At 44.0% G+C, this 16,026-nt stretch overlaps 1 protein-coding gene across 1 annotated transcript in view; it reads left to right on the plus strand.

Annotated features, from left to right (window-relative positions):
- The window catches only part of LOC113406505 (nardilysin-like), a 52,237-nt gene that overhangs the window by 5,180 nt on the left and 31,031 nt on the right, over positions 1-16,026 (plus strand). The window contains exons 2-5 of the mRNA XM_026651740.2: positions 6,440-6,743; positions 7,134-7,215; positions 9,038-9,191; positions 15,631-15,704. Coding sequence (XP_026507525.2) covers positions 6,440-6,743; positions 7,134-7,215; positions 9,038-9,191; positions 15,631-15,704 — 614 coding nt within the window. The remainder of the gene's footprint in view (positions 1-6,439; positions 6,744-7,133; positions 7,216-9,037; positions 9,192-15,630; positions 15,705-16,026) is intronic.

Raw genomic sequence — 16,026 nt, forward strand, 5'->3', positions numbered from 1 at the left:
GTGTCCTGGCACTGCGTGAGTGATCTCTCACACCAAACCAGGAGACTCTCAATATAAGAGGAAAAATGCGACCTTGTAACGAAAGCACATGTGCTGTGTGATGTTGTGAACAGCAAAATCTAACGTGAAAGAGTCTACCCATTGTTCTCTAAAATGTATCTTTTTTAACAACCTCTCCCTTCTCCACCAGCTGCAAATCTTACTCCTTCGCAGAGGCTAGTGAATATTCGAAGAAGGAAGCGAAGGACGCGTGACGAAATGTTTACTGAACTTCAGACTGCCTCCCACGCTGACAGAGCACAGCTGAATGCGTGGAGGCAGTCAATGACTGATTTTAAAAAAGCCCAATATGAGCGAGAGGAGAGGTGGCGTGCTGAATCGCGGGCTGAAGAGGAGAAGTTGCGTGCTGAAACGCGGGCTGAAGAGGAGAGGTGGCGTCAACTTGTAATCAGAAAGCAAGAGTCGATGCTCCGGCTGCTGGAGCATCAAAGTGATATGCTCCTGCGTATGGTTGAGCTGCAGGAAAGGCAGCAGGAGCAGAGACCGCCGCTACAGCCCCTCTGTAACCAGCAGCCATCCTCCCCAAGTCCCATTGCCTCCTCACCCAGACGCCCAAGAACACGGTGGGGGGGCCTTCGGCCACCCACTCACTCCACCCTAGATGATTTCCATAGCAATAAGTTTTAAAGTTTTAAATTGGAGTGTGTCCTTTTCCTTCCCTCCTCCCCCACCCATCCCGGGCTACCTTTCCAATTATCCCCCTAGTTGTGTGCTGAATTAATAAAGAATGCATGAATGTGAAGCAACAATGACTTTATTGCCTCTGCAAGTGGTGCTCGAAGGGGGGAGGGTAGTGGGGGAGGGTGGGGTGGTTGGTTTGCAGGGAAGTAGAGTTAACAGGGTGGTGGGGGAGGGGCAGAGGGTTCATCAAGGAGCAACAAACAGAAGTTTCACTCCGTAGCCTGGCCAGTCACAAAACTGGTTTTCAACGCTTCTCTGATGCGCACCGCGCCCTGCTGTGCTCCTCTAACCGCCCTGGTGTCTGGCTGCGCGTAATCAGCGGCCAGGCGATTTGCCTCAACCTCCCACCCCGCCATAAATGTCTCCCCCTTACTTTCACATATATTGTGGAGCGCACAGCAAGTAGCAATAACAATGGGGAGATTCTTTTCGTTAAGGTCTGAGCGAGTCAGTAAGCTGCGCCAGCGCGCTTTTAAACGGCCAAATGCACATTCCACCACCATTCGGCACTTGCTCAGCCTGTAGTTGAACAGGTCCTGACTGCTGTCCAGGCTGCCTGTGTATGGCTTCATGAGCCATGGCATTAAGGGGTAGGCTGGGTCCCCAAGGATCACGATAGGCATTTCAACATCCCCAACTGTTATTTTCTGGTCTGGGAAGAAAGTCCCTTCCTCCAGCTTTCGAAACAGAAGAGACTGCCTGAAGACGCGAGCATCATGTACTCTTCCCGGCCAGCCCACGTTGATGTCGGTGAAACGTCCCTTGTGATCCACCAGGGCTTGCAGCAGCATTGAAAAGTACCCCTTGCGGTTTATGTAGTCGGTGGCTTGGTGCGCCGGTGCCAAGATAGGGATATGGGTTCCGTCTATCGCCCCACCACAGTTTGGGAATCCCATTGCAGCAAAGCCATCCACTATGGTCTGCACGTTTCCCAGAGTCACTACCCTTGATATCACCAGGTCTCTCATTGCCCTGGCAACTTGGATCACAGCAGCCCCCACAGTAGATTTGCCCACTCCAAATTGATTCCCGACTGACCGGTAGCTGTCTGGCGTTGCAAGCTTCCACAGGGCTATCGCCACTCGCTTCTCCACTGTGAGGGCTGCTCTCATCCTGGTATTCTGGCGCTTCAGGGCAGGGGAAAGCAAGTCACAAAGTTCCATGAAAGTGCCCTTACGCATGCGAAAGTTTCGCAGCCACTGGGCATCGTCCCAGACCTGCAACACGATGCGGTCCCACCACTCTGTGCTTGTTTCCCGGGCCCAGAATCGGCGGTCCACGGCATGAACCTGCCCCAGTAACACCAAGATTTCCACATTGCTGGGGCCTGTGCCTTGTGAGAGGTCCATGTCAATTTCCTCATCACTATCGTCGCCGCGCTGCAATCGCCTCCTCCTCAGCTGGTCCTGGTTTGGCTTTGGCATGTCCAGGAGGCTCTGCATGTTTTCCAGGACAATGCGCGTGGTGTTCATAGTGCTCAGAATTGCCGCGGTGATCTGAGCGGGCTCCATGATCCCAGTGCTGGCTATGGCGTCTGGTCTGAAAAAAGGCGCGAAAGTAGTATCTGACGGACCAGGGGAAGAAGGGAGGGAGGGAGAGAGGGAGGGAGGGGCGAGTGACACCGCGTACAGGTACAGGGAATTAAAATCAAGAAAGGTGGCTTTGCATCAGGGAGAAACACAAACAACTGTCACACAGAATGCCCCCCCCCCCAAAGATTGAACTCAAAAGCCTGGGTTTAGCAGGAGGGAGGGGGGAAGCAAATGAATGGAGAATAAATCTATTTTTTACATCTTAAGACGACGGCGCAGCATGACTGATAGCCCTTGGCATTTTCTGGGTGCTTGGCAGCAAATACTGGGCGCTTGGCAGTAAGCCTTCAGGTCTATTGCACGATCTGATGCCCACTGCAGTATGACAACGATGGATACCAGTCGTAATATACTATCTTCTGCCCAAAAGGCAAGGGGTTGCTGCTGTATAGCAATGTTGCCCCATCCTGCGAATAATACATCTGATAACCATCATCATCAAGGCAAGGGGGCTGGTGCAATGCAGCCCCACGGCTGCCAGCCCCATGTCTGCCAGCACCCAGATAGCCCTCGGCCTCTTCTGGGTGCTTAGCAGACAATATTGGGCACTTGGCAGAAAATAGCATACTACGACTGATAACCATCATTGTCTGCCCGGGTGCCCATGATCGACAGCCACTGCAGTACGATGACGACGGTTACCAGTTGTAATATACCATCTTCTACCAAAAGGCAAGGGGCTGGTGCAATGCAGCCCTACGGCTGCCAGCCCCACAGCTGCCAGCACCCAGATCGCCAATGAAGGCTACCAGTCATGCTGCACCGTCTACCGCCAAAAGGCAGTAAGCTGCTGCTGCTGTTTAGCAATGCAGTCCCACGTTTGCCGGCACCCGGAAGAGATATGGTGACGGTGAGCTGAGCTGAGCGGGCTCAATGCTTGGCGTGGTATGTTGTCTGCACAGGTAACCCAGGTAAAAAGGCGCGAATCTATTGTCTGCCGTTGCTGTGACGGCGGGGGAGGGGCCTGACGCAATGTACCCAGAACCCCTCGCGGCACTGCTTTGCATCATCCGGGCATTGCGATCTCAACCCATAATTCCAATGGGCGCCGGAGGCTCCGGGAACTGTGGGATAGGTACCATAGTGCAATGCGCCGGAAGTCGACGCTAGCCTCGGTACTGTGGACGCGGTCCGCCGACTTCATGCACTTAGAGCATTTTAGGTGGGGACACACACAATCGGCTGCATACAACCGGTTTCTATAAAACCGGCTTCTATAAATCCGACCTAATTCTGTAGTGTAGACATAGCCTTAAAGGTGCCACAGGACTCTCTGTTGCTTTTTACAGATCCAGACTAACACGGCTGCCCCTCTGATACAAGAACAAAAGTGACATTCTGACACATAACTTATCTCCAAAATTGCTGTGTTTTGAGCGTTCTCACTTTTATTACCCACAAATACTCTGTGGTATGTTCATCTGTATATCTGAAGCATCTTATATCAGCATTAGGATTTTAATTCAGTAAATGGAGTTTCCTCTGCTGGATGGAGCAGAGACTCTAGCCTGCTGTTTTTTTGGCTAGTTGACATGTAAGGAGGTAACTTGTCACAAGAATAAGTGTTCTGTTAATGCTAGCTATGATGTTTAAATTTGATATCCCTTTCTAAAAACAAAATCCTAGCCATTCTGTGGCCAATGTCTAGTCTGAACAAACAACAATGAAGAATTTCTAAAAAGCAACCAAAATATACACCACCCTAGTTTGTCTTTATGTTTTAGGTTCAGTGATGGGAGTCCATCATTCCTACATGCTGCTCAGATACTAGCAGTAACTAGTGTTCAGTTATAGTTTGATTACACCTCTCTCTTTTTTTCCAGCTGTGACTAAAACATGGAAAAAGTGAACAATTAGCTCAACTAGCATCTCTGCTTAGCATTACCTAACTCTGTTTTAGATTCTTGCTAGCTGAAACCAAAGCGCCTTCAGCAGTTGCCTAGTTCATCCACAGCCTTGTTCATGGAATCTGTTTCCCTGCCTTACTACTTAACATCTTCAGTGATGATCTGGAGGTGGGGAGTAAATACACAGTAGTATCATCTGCTCACTTATTTATAGGGGGAAGTGTGGTGAGGACAGAAAAAATAATGAAGACTTTAAAAGATAAAACTTGCCAAACCAGCATATGGCTTCTGTCAAATCTTTCTTCCAAAACAATAGGGATGCTGTGTTGCTTTACCTCAAGCTTCATATTGATCACTAGCAAATGAGTACCAATTGTGGGCCATGAAAAACTGAAGAAGCTAACGGTCTTCATCAGTGAAGAGGATAACTGATGCTGTTCAGTTGTAGGCATCCTGAAGCTATTCTGAAATTACATCAGTTGAGGATTGTGCTTTGAGTTCTATGGGATTCGAGTAAATATTATAGGCAGTATTTGGAATTGTGTATGTGTAACAGCTGTGATGGCCGAGTGGTTAAGGTGTTGGACTTGATACTTATGCAGTTACAATTGTAAATAATTTTCCAAATTTGTATGTATGGTATAATTAAGATTCAGTGTTGGTGGTAGTGGGGTAGTTTTATGTGCATGGAGTGGGGTTGTCTCAAAAGTTAATTATTTCTGCATAACAGAGAACTATTTTAAAAGCTATTGTCATGATACCGCCAACTAATAATAGTCTGGCTTTTCCTTCCAGATCAAGTGAAGGGAGGGCTTCTACCCTATTGGGTAAATGTGATCCTCGTCCTTGGCTGTGCTAAGGATGATAAATCCCTGCACAGAGGGGCAGTACGCGGAGGTGGTGACTTGGACCTCTTAGCCTTTTAGGTTGGTTTTGGCCCTGTAGAATGTAAATCATAACTTCATAACACTCAACAAAACACAAATGAGAATCAGCTGGAGAAGAATACACAGCTAACTTTTTTGTGGAAGTAGATTATCCAACGTGCATACATGAGTGGAGGGTGAAAGCTGTATTACTGAGAAGAGTTGTGGAGTAACACTGGGCAGTGAGTTACAAATTTGTGCTGCATAATAACAGCAAAGAAAGCCAGTTATTTTCTTTAGGCTGTAGCAGTTTAAAGTCATGGAGCAGAGAAATGATATCTTCTCTCTGTTGTGAAGAAGAGGCGTCAGCTGGGAGGAAATTCAGAGCAACAATGATTGGGGTCTCAAGAGATTGACTTAAGGAAAGATTAAGACCCTCTTCTACAAACTGCTCTTTGTGCGTAGACCATTGCACAGGCAACGTAGAGTCCCATTCACTTCACTGAGCTTTCTAGGTCCGAAGGTCTGTCTGCATAAAACTAGTTGCACTTATAGGTGTATTTGCTTCAGGAAACTAATCTGACATAGGGAAAGAACTTCATAAATAGCAACTGCAGCATTTGATGGTTTGTTTTTTTTTAAGTTGCATAAGATAATAAAAGTTCACATACTTTCCACTGACTTTATCTCACTGTAAAATTTTCATCTGGCTTCTGCTAGTGCTTTGAGCTACTTCCATTTCTCTCCATTAGTTCTTAAAATGCTCCTCACGTATATTCTGCAACCAACAGGTCTACAACAACACTGGATATTTCACATTCCTGTCATACTTTGACACCTGTATAGCTTGTCATATAATGTACGCTACCATAGCAGACTGAGCACTCGACAATCAAATATTCTGCATCTGTATAGGAAAAAAAAAAAGTTGCACCAATAATTCACTCATATAAAGATAATTGTCAAGTAAAACACAATGAAGTCTCATGATATTACATCTTCCTTTCATACTTTGTAAACCTAGATCTGGAAAATCTGAATTGGGGATTGGGCCTTGTTATCCTTAACTATATGTGTCTTACATTAATTCCTACATTATTAATGTGCAGGCTGTTTTATAAATTTAAGCCCATGTCAGCTTATAAGGCATATTTAATTAAACAGCAAAAAATGTACTGGTAGATTAAGTTCTGGTTTTACTTTTGCACAGTGAAATTATTCATCTTGCTTTAGATCTTCAGTTGTTTTGATTTTAGAGGGTTTGACTAAGGAACTTCAGTTGAAGAGCCCAGAACAATTGTGGCAAATCCAGAAACACACACACTTTCTGTGAGGTTCAGAGGTTTTAGGAAACAAGTGAAAAGTCTAAATAGTCATATAATTATTCTTATAGGTACATCAAATTACAAAATGGCTTGTGTGCGCTGTTGATTTCGGATTTAAATAACATGGACACTGCCCCTTCTGTGGTGTCTTCGGAGGGGGAGGACAGTGATGAATCTGAGGATGAAAGTGATGAGGATGACGACTCTGGAGCAGAGATTGAGGATGACAAAGAAGGTGATGATGATGACGATGACTATGATGAAGATGATGATGGTGGAGATGATGAGGATCTCAATGACCCTGATGACAGTGAATTGGAAGAACTAGCAGAAAAGGAAGAGACAAGAAAGAGGGGTTGTACAGAAAAGCAGGTATGTACTAATTTTACATGATGGAAAAATTGTTAAACGGAGAACTCCTGCCTAGGCACAAACTCTGAAGTGCTGTGGTCAGACAAGCAGGCTAGTCTTCCATGCATGTGTGTGTCCCCTACCTAATTTACCTTTGTATTTATATTGCCTTCATCACTTTTATGTGAGACCCCATCTCTTGCCCAGGTTTGAGCCTGTGCTGTTATTCATGAACACAGTGCTTGCCTAGTGATTGCAGCAGGAATAGCAGTAGAATGAAACATATTCTAGTCCTGGTCCATATTCCTCTTCTGATCCTGGGGGGAATAGGGCAACTGCTTGATTGGTGTGGGATTCATTGCTACCAGATAACATTTTGAAAAATGACTCTTACCGTGGTGTATTTTCTAGTCTGCAGCTGCCCTTTGCGTTGCTGTCGGCAGCTTCTCTGACCCTGAAGACCTACCTGGATTAGCACACTTTCTGGAACACAGTATGTATCTGTTTATATTTCACATTTTCCTATTTCAGTGAAAAATGTGTTGCCATGTAGGTTTGACTTTATATAAGACACTAAAGAAGCAGCATTCTAGACTGCAGAATTACTGTTTTCCCATTTCAGATAGCTTGTGCCTGAGATTTTTCCCCACTGAATTCCACCTACATGTAGAATTCTTGCTTAATGACTGTTTGCATACAAAATAACTCTTCCTATCTAAAATCTTGTGATAGGTTGTAACTAGTATAAAATGTAGTTGAAGTTCAGTTTGTTTTAATTTTATAGTACGGAGGATACTGTTTTGGAATAACATAATTTAATAAGGGAGAATGCAAAACATAATAAAAAGATGTATACATTAGTCGTAAGAATTAACTCCTTAACTTTGTATTTTGTAGATGCGCACGCACACCCACCCCACTCTCTTTATCTGTGCCCAGATACAAAAACTCTGCTTTCTAACACTTAATCTATTATTATTAAATGTGGACCAAGCCTTTCTCAGAGAACTAAAAGCATGCTTGATTGATTCTGATTTATCTGGTTAGATGTGCAGGTCTCTAGCAAAATTCTGAATTCAACTGTTCTTCTTTTCGCTGATCCTATTTTCATTTGATTCAATGAATTGCTCCTTTGCAAACATTGTCCAATAGCAATTCTAAAATTTTCTTCCGAGAGCCATAGTTGAGTGGTGGATTTTTCTTTCTTCTTGTTTTGAGTGGTTATTTTTCTCTGTGGTCTTGTGAATTTGAGGGAGTGTCTCCCAAAACATGGCAAGATAGGTTTTTATTAAAGTGTATATTGAAGGTTATCTTGTAAGCTTTCCGATATTCATGGGTAGTCCCAGGAAACACATATGAGAGATGAGGCACTTTAAAAAAACAACAACAAAACCCTAAAACCTTTGGTCTTGATTTGCACACTCTTCCACTGCTTTTGTACCCATGTAACTCCATTGACTTCAGTGGAATTGTTCCTGATTTACACCAGGGTATGTGAGAGCACAACCAGAACCTTTGTTTTTATTGTTGTGCCTCATGTTTCCCTCAGGATAGGCTTCTTGCTTGTTCTTTAAATCTTGACTTTCCTGTCAAACAGGCTTGACTAGGAGGAAATTTAGGGGCTTTATGTCCCATCAATACTGAACTTTTTCCCTTTTAGTTCACCTCTCTCTCCTTTTCTTGTATGCAATACAGTTGTAGCCTTATTGGTCCCAGGATGTTAGAGACATAAGGTGGATGAGGTAATATCTTTTATTGGACCAGTTTCTGTTGGGTGTACCTTTTCCAGACCTGAAGAAGAGCTGTATGTGGCTTGAAAGCTTGTCTTTCTCACCAACAGAAGTTGGTCCAATAAAAGAGATCTACTTTTCTGTAATGAATACAGTGGCAGATGAGACCACAAATGGCTCATGGGAGGTGCATGTCTGGCCTTTGTATAGTGACCACTACGGCCAAATTCAGATCAATGTACTCGGTCGTTGTGGCTTAAAGACATACTTGAACATGAAACACTTGTCCTGAATTATTGCATGATGTTAGGCCCACAGTAACTGACCAGCCTGCTTTTCAACTGCCTTATCCATGGTATAGTTGTTTATATCTGTGGCAAGTTGCTGTAAACTGCTAGTATTCTTATTTGGTAGCATCTTGCACCCACTTGCTACTGGTATAAATGACTACACGAAATGCAAGGCAGTGGAAAATCAGGCCATCGGTATGTAATTACTTCTTGTTCTATGTGATGGCTCTGTGTGCTGTCTTTCTGCAATCAAATGTTTATAAAATCTCCCTAATTTTGATGGCTTTTGTTTCAGTGGTATTTATGGGCAGTTTGAAGTATCCAGATGAGAATGGGTTTGACGCATTCCTGAAGAAACATGGGGGCAGTGACAACGCTTCAACTGACTGTGAACGAACAGTCTTCCAGTTTGATGTACAGAGGAAGTATTTTAAAGAAGCACTTGACAGGTAACTTGATCATACCGAACAAAGGATAGGTTAAAATAGACTAACATGATCTGTATCTGCCTGAGGAGACTGTGTAACTTTGCATTTTTTTGTCTTGGCCTGATTGAAGGGAGCCAGCAGTGACTGAATTTTTAGAGGTCTCCTTATTGCAACAGATGACATAGATGGAAGGACTGACTGACTTTTGGATCTCTTGCTATCTTTTGAGATTGCAGCTGTACCTCACAGTTGTGTATATTCTCTTGGGATTAAGGTGATTTGTGCACCTGCTATGAGAGGAGGAAGGATTTCAATGGGTATGTCTACACAGCCTGTGGCAGTGAGCCTTCCAATCTGGGTTGACGGACTCGGGCTAGCGCTCTAAAATAGCATGTAGACAGTGTGACGGGTTCAGTCACAGAGACCCCCCTTGGGACTGTCACCTGATGTGCTGAAATTACCTCTGAGCCCGTTTTCCCTGATAGCTTGGGACTCCAGAATCCTGCCTTGTTGAGCCACACACACAAGTCTGCTGCAACACAGACCCAGGTCTGAACCATGCCCCCAAAGCTACAGACTTTAACCAAAAACTGCTCAGCAAGTCACCTATCTCCAGCACCCAGACACCCATTTCCCAATGGGATCCAAACCCCAAATAAATCCGTTTTACTCTGTATAAAGCTCATACAGGGTAAACTCATAAATTGTCCACCCTCTAAAACACTGATAGAGAGAGATGCACAGCTGTTTGCTCCCCCAGGTATTAATCACTTACTCTGGGTTAATTAATAAATGAAAGTGATTTTATTAAGTATAAAAAGTAGGATTTAAGTAGTTTCAAGAAATAACAGACAGAACAAAGTAAGTCACCAAGCAAAATAAAACAAAACATGCAAGTCTAAGCGTAATATATTAAGAAACTGAATACAGGTAAATCTCACCCTCAGAGATGTTTCAATAAGCTTCTTTCATAGACTAGATTCCTTCCTAGTCTGGGCCCAATCCTTTCCCCTGGTACAGTTCTTGTTAGTTCCAGCTCAGGTGGTAACTAGGGGATTTCTCATGACTGGCAGCCCCCTTTGTTCTGTCTCTCTGGGTCCCCACCCCTCCTTCTAAATGGAAAAGTACTAGGTTTAAAATGGATTCCAGTACCAGGTGACATGGTCACATGTCCTGTGAGACCCTAACCTCCATTCTTTCCGGCCTGACTAACAGGATCACAGGAAGGCTTACAAGTAAACAGAGCCATTTACAACCAATTGTTCTAGTTAATGGGAACCATCAAGATCCTAAGCCACTGTTAATCGCCCATACTTTGCATAATTACAATAGGACCTCAGAGTAATTCTTCATATTTCTAGTTTTAGATACAAGAAGGATACATTCATACAAATAGGATGAACACACTCAGTAGATTATAAGCTTTGTAATGATACCTTACAAGAGACCTTTTGCATGAAGCATATTCCAGTTACATCATATTCATACTTATAAACATGTTTCCATAAACGTCACAGAGAGCACTTTGAAGTTGTGTTTCAGGATGGAGTTTGGGCTCTGAAGTCTGCCCTCTTTGGCTTCAGAGCCTGGCCCCCAAAGCGCTGTCTGCATGCTTAGGGTTACCATACGTCCGTTTTTTCCCGGACATGTCTGGCTTTTTGGCAATCAAACCCCTGTCCGGGGGGAATTGCCAAAAAGCCGAACATATTCGGGAAAAATACCGTCCGGGCACTTCCTCTCCCGCAGCTGCTCTGCTCCTCCCCTGACTCAGACTTCGGCTCTGTTTAAGAGCCAAGCTGCCCAAGCCAGCGCTACCGGCTTCGGGCAGCCCCCTTGCCTCCGGACCCTGCGCAGCCGGAGCAGAGCAGCTGGAGCCCGGGAAGGGAAGTGCCCAGCCGGCGGCTCGGGGTCCGGAGGCACGGGGGCTGCCCGAAGCCGGAGCGCTTGGGCAGCTCGGCTCTTAAACAGAGCCGAAGAGTCAGGGAGCAGCAGCAGTCGCCGGAGCCCGCTCTGAGGTAAGCCAGAGATGCCAGCAAACCTGGAAGTACCATGCACCGCTGATTGCACAGGTGGGGGGCAGCGCTGGGGGAGCTGCTCCGGGGAGTCGCCAAGAAGCACTGACTGTGGTGGGGGAGAAGGGGAGGGCAGTGTAAAAAAGGCAGGAGCGTGCAGAGGGATCGGAGCTCTGGCTGCGATGGGCATCGGGCTGCCTTGCCTGCAAGTGGATCAGAGCTCCTGGGGCTGGGGCGTGCTGTATGGTGCTCAGCTCCCCATTTGTGATGAGACACAGCAGTGTGGTGGATCACTGCGAAATACCTGCCCAATCAGAGCTGTGGGGGCAGGACGTGCAGGGGCTGGCTCCGACAGCTCCCATTGGAGCTTTTCCCAGCCAATGGGAGCCACTGAGCTTGGCTTGTGGCGGGCCCAGCACGTGGAGACCCTGGCTGCCCCTGATCCTAGGAGCAAACACAATGCCAAAACGAAAGTGTAAATTCACTGCAGAACTAAAGACGAAGTTCCCATGTTTTCGAAGTGGTAGAGACGAATGGGAAGCTGAGTGCATGGTATGTAGACCTGGTACTTACATCTCTGTGAAAAATAAAGGTGCTAATGATTTACAAACTCACGTGGACTCAGACGAGCACAAAAAAGCAGTTCAAGGAGAGAGCTCATCAACAAAATTGACAGATTATTTTGTAAAACCAGGCAGCGAATCAGAGGATGCTGTTACTGCAGCAGAGGGTGCGTTTGCATTTCACACTGTTAAGCATCATAATAGCTTTAAGTCAATGGATTGCACATCTGTCTTGTTGAAGAAGACATTCCCTGATTCTGAAGTGGCACGGAAATTTTCAAGTGCTAGAACCAAGACAGAAGCAATTGTTATCTCTGTGCTTGCACCGCATTCTGTTGATGTTGTTCTGAAAATGTTTGAAGAAAATGACACAGCTTACTGTGGAGTTGCTACAGATGGAAGCAATCACGGTTCAGTGAAAATATTTCCAGTAATTATTTAGTATTTCAACTGGAAGAATGGCGGTTTGCAGTCAAATTTGATTGAGGTCCAGAACACACCTAATGAGACTGCCGACACAATTGCTCATTACGTAAAAGAAACGCTTGAAAAAAATGGTTTGTTCGAGAAGTGTATTGCATTTACAGGTGACAACTGCAATACAATGTTTGGAGGACTCCGGCGTGATGAAGATGGAAAGAACGTGTTTGCAAACTTAAAGAAGTTGTTGCAGAAGAGAACATTAATTGGTGTGGGTTGCCCAGCACACATTTTGAACTGTGTTCACCATGCAGCAGAAAGAATGAACATTGACATTGAGAACATTATTTTTAAAATTTACCAGTACTTTCATATCTACACTGTCCGAACTGAGCGACTGAAGGAGTACTGTGAGTTTGTTGATATTGACTACAGAAAGCTGCTTTCTCATAGCAAGACACGATGACTGTCATTATTTCCAGGCATTACAAGGCTGATACAGATGTTTCCGGCCTTGAAGTCATTCTTTCTGTCACAGGACAAACCACCCATAGTGCTTAAGACATTTTTTGAGTATGAATTAAGTGAGATTTACCTCTGGCACATGCATTCACTCATGAGTGTATTCCAAACTTACATCCAAGAAATCGAAAGGGAAAGTAATTCTGTTGTGGAAGTGTTGAACAGTTTGAACTCGGTTCAGACTATCCTTCTTGAACTCAAGACTCACAACTTTATGTTCCTGAAAGTTAAGGGACTACTGGCACAAAAGCGCATGGAAGGAATTGATGAAGAGTGTGACAAATTCTGTGCTGAAGTAAATATGTACAGCAGATGCTTAGAATATTTGGAGATGTGGCTTAGACCCCTGGAAGACTTCTCTTGTTTCAGGTGGATTACCCTGAGTGAGACACCGAATTGGAGTGATGTGGAACCTTGTATCAAGTACCTGACCGATAAAGGGATGCAAATTGATGACGTGAAGTGTTTTGATCAGTTCAGCAACCTGAAGAAGTTTACAGAAAGTTGCAACAGTGATGAAGAGTTCAGTAATTTGCTAGCACACCAGAAGTCAACCAAATATTTTGAGAAATCCAAAAACATTGAGTGTCATTCAGAACTGTTAAAGATTGGACAGTTCTTCTTTACTATTCCTTCTCACAATGCAAATGTAGAGTGAATTTTTTCACTGATGCAAAGCCAGTGGACAAAGGAAAGGACCAACTTGAATGTTGAGTCGTTGAAAGGAATTCTACTTGTACAGTACAACTTCAGACAAACTTCTTGTAAAGACTTTCATGCCTTCTTAAAGAGCAATCAACCACTGCTGAGAAAAATGCTATCTGCAGAGAAGTATGCCTGGGCACAAGAGGAGAGAGAAAACTGAAGAACTGGTGAAAGGAAAGGACTCACTACATATAAAGAATTACGTCCGGGAGGAATTTTTAAATAGCTCAAAATGTCCGGGATTTTACTGGGCAGGGAGGAGAACTGGCTGCTCCAAAGGCATCTGGGGAGCTGGGAAACAGAACAGTGTGAGCTGCGTTTCCTGACCGCTCCCAAAAACTGAGCGCCGGGGCAGATCCTCCACTGGTGTAAACTGAGCAGCTTCATTAAAGTCATGGGAGTCTACACTAGTGGAGTGCCTGACTCTAGAATTGGTGCAGCTGTTTCGTGTGGCTGGGAGGGAGGAGGGGGAATGCGGGGCGCTCGGGAGGGGGCGGAGACTTTGGGGAAGGGGTTGGAATGGGGGCAGGGAAGGGGCAGAGGCGGGGGAAGGGGCGGAGTTGGGGCAGGGAAGGGGCCCCGTGGAGTGTCCTCTTTTTTCAGTGTTCAAATATGGTAACCCTATGCATGCTATTTTTAGGGCATTAACGCAAGCCCCGATAGCCCAACTCTATCAAACTGGGCTGGGAGGCTTGCTGCCATGGGCTGTGTAACTATATGTGCACAATGTGTGTTTACTGCAGATAACATGTTGGCTATATTTTAGGACTTTACTATAAAGTCTCTTGTTGTTGCATTTCTAGTTAATTCCATTTATCAACTACTCAGGAGAGGTGCAGCTAGAATCTTTTAGTGGCCTGTTCCTTTTAAATATGTGCCCCTGAAGCTATTTAATTTTTGGTTAAGTCTCTTTTCAAAAAAGAGAGTCTTCAGTCTTACAAAAGCTCTAGTTTATGTGGTCCACAATACTATTCAAGAAAGTACACGTTTAAGGCCATGAAAGATCATTGAGTTTGCTCACACCAGGTCATATGATATGTTAGCACAATAAAGCTCTATCAGTCTAACTGGATTCCTGCCATAAGGAGAAAAATATTCTCTCTCCTTTTGAGAAGTGCAAGTTTAATATTTTTAATACATCTATTTCCCTCTTCTTGCCCCCCATCCTCCTGCAGGAGGAAACTAGGCTGCACTGCAATTAGGTGTTTTTATCAAAGCCATTAATGTGTTGATTGAGCTAAGGTTTGCCTGAGAAGGTACACACAATGGGAGTGCTGCTTTTATGGGAGCTATGAGCAAACATGTAAGGGCAGAATTCAGCCCTTTAAGGGTTGAAATCAGACCAGCTTGAAGGGGTCTAGAAACTAGCAACAAAATATTTAGAGGTATGTTAAGATTTTTCTTCTACAGAGAGACTGAAAAGGATGGGGCTATTGTGACAAAGAAAGGATATGATAGTCTGTAAAGTAATGTATGGTATAGGAAAAAGTAATTCCTGTTAACCTTACTCATACAAGAATGACTGCAGCCAATGAATGTGAAAGGCAACAAATTGCAAACTAATGAAAGGAAATATTCTTTAGTTCAGTGGATAATGAAGCTATGGAATGCTTTGCCTCATGATGTTAAAGCAAAAAGCTGAATAGGATTTTAAAAAATAATTAGACGTTTATTTATTTTCATTGTTTACTAGTCTCCAGTAAAAGGTAACCTACCCAAAGCTCTTGCCAGTCTCTAAAAATACACTTATACATAAACAGCTTGTCAATTACTCCAAGATCAAATCACCTAACAACTGCATTGATATTGTCAAACTGAATTTAAAAATTCAATGCTTAATCCCTTATCCGTTGAAGCATCTGGTACTGGTGGCCACCGTTGGAGATGAGAATTAGGCTAGATGGACCACTGATATGATCCTTCTTAGGATGTAAAGGCAGATAACTGTGCATTCTATGGTACCATGTCCTACCAACACACTTCCACTCCAAAGAGCAGGGGGCCTTGCTTTTTTTTTTTTTTAGTTTTTAAAAATACTTAAAAATTGGCTTTATAAAATTTTCTGTCAAGGCTTTAAGAACTGGTGCAAATCCTAAATGTAAAAACAGTGGATGTTGTTTGTCACAAAAACAGGGTTTTTTTGTTGTAGAAAATCTTTTTTTTGTTTTTGTTTTGTTTTTATTCTGCTTATTAGACAATGGGGGAAAATGAAATTTACCATTTTTCTTTATTTTTTAGGTGGGCACAGTTCTTCATTCACCCACTAATGATCAGGGATGCAATTGACCGGGAAGTTGAGGCTGTGGACAGTGGTAAGTGTAATGTTCTTCTCACCATTATTCCTCCCACCTCACCATTATTCTTCAGAATGTTTGGTGCTTGGTATAACAATATATTGCACTTAAAGTACTGAATTTATTTAGATGCTGTTTCCCTCAAATGTAACCAATATGCTCCACTTCTAATTCACCACATGTTCTAGTAAAGCCCAAAGTAGTATCTAATTGGGCAGGGAGTACCTAGGTTTTCTGACAATAAGGCAGTACATATATCTGACAGAAGCACGTCTGAAAAACTTTGCTAAATCAGTGAAGCAAAACAAAACTGATGTACAGAATGAAAAAGAACGAGGTT

This window comes from Terrapene carolina, unplaced genomic scaffold (assembly GCF_002925995.2).
Source record: "Terrapene carolina triunguis isolate 2854851 unplaced genomic scaffold, T_m_triunguis-2.0 Scaffold102, whole genome shotgun sequence".
NCBI lineage: Eukaryota > Metazoa > Chordata > Testudines > Emydidae > Terrapene > Terrapene triunguis.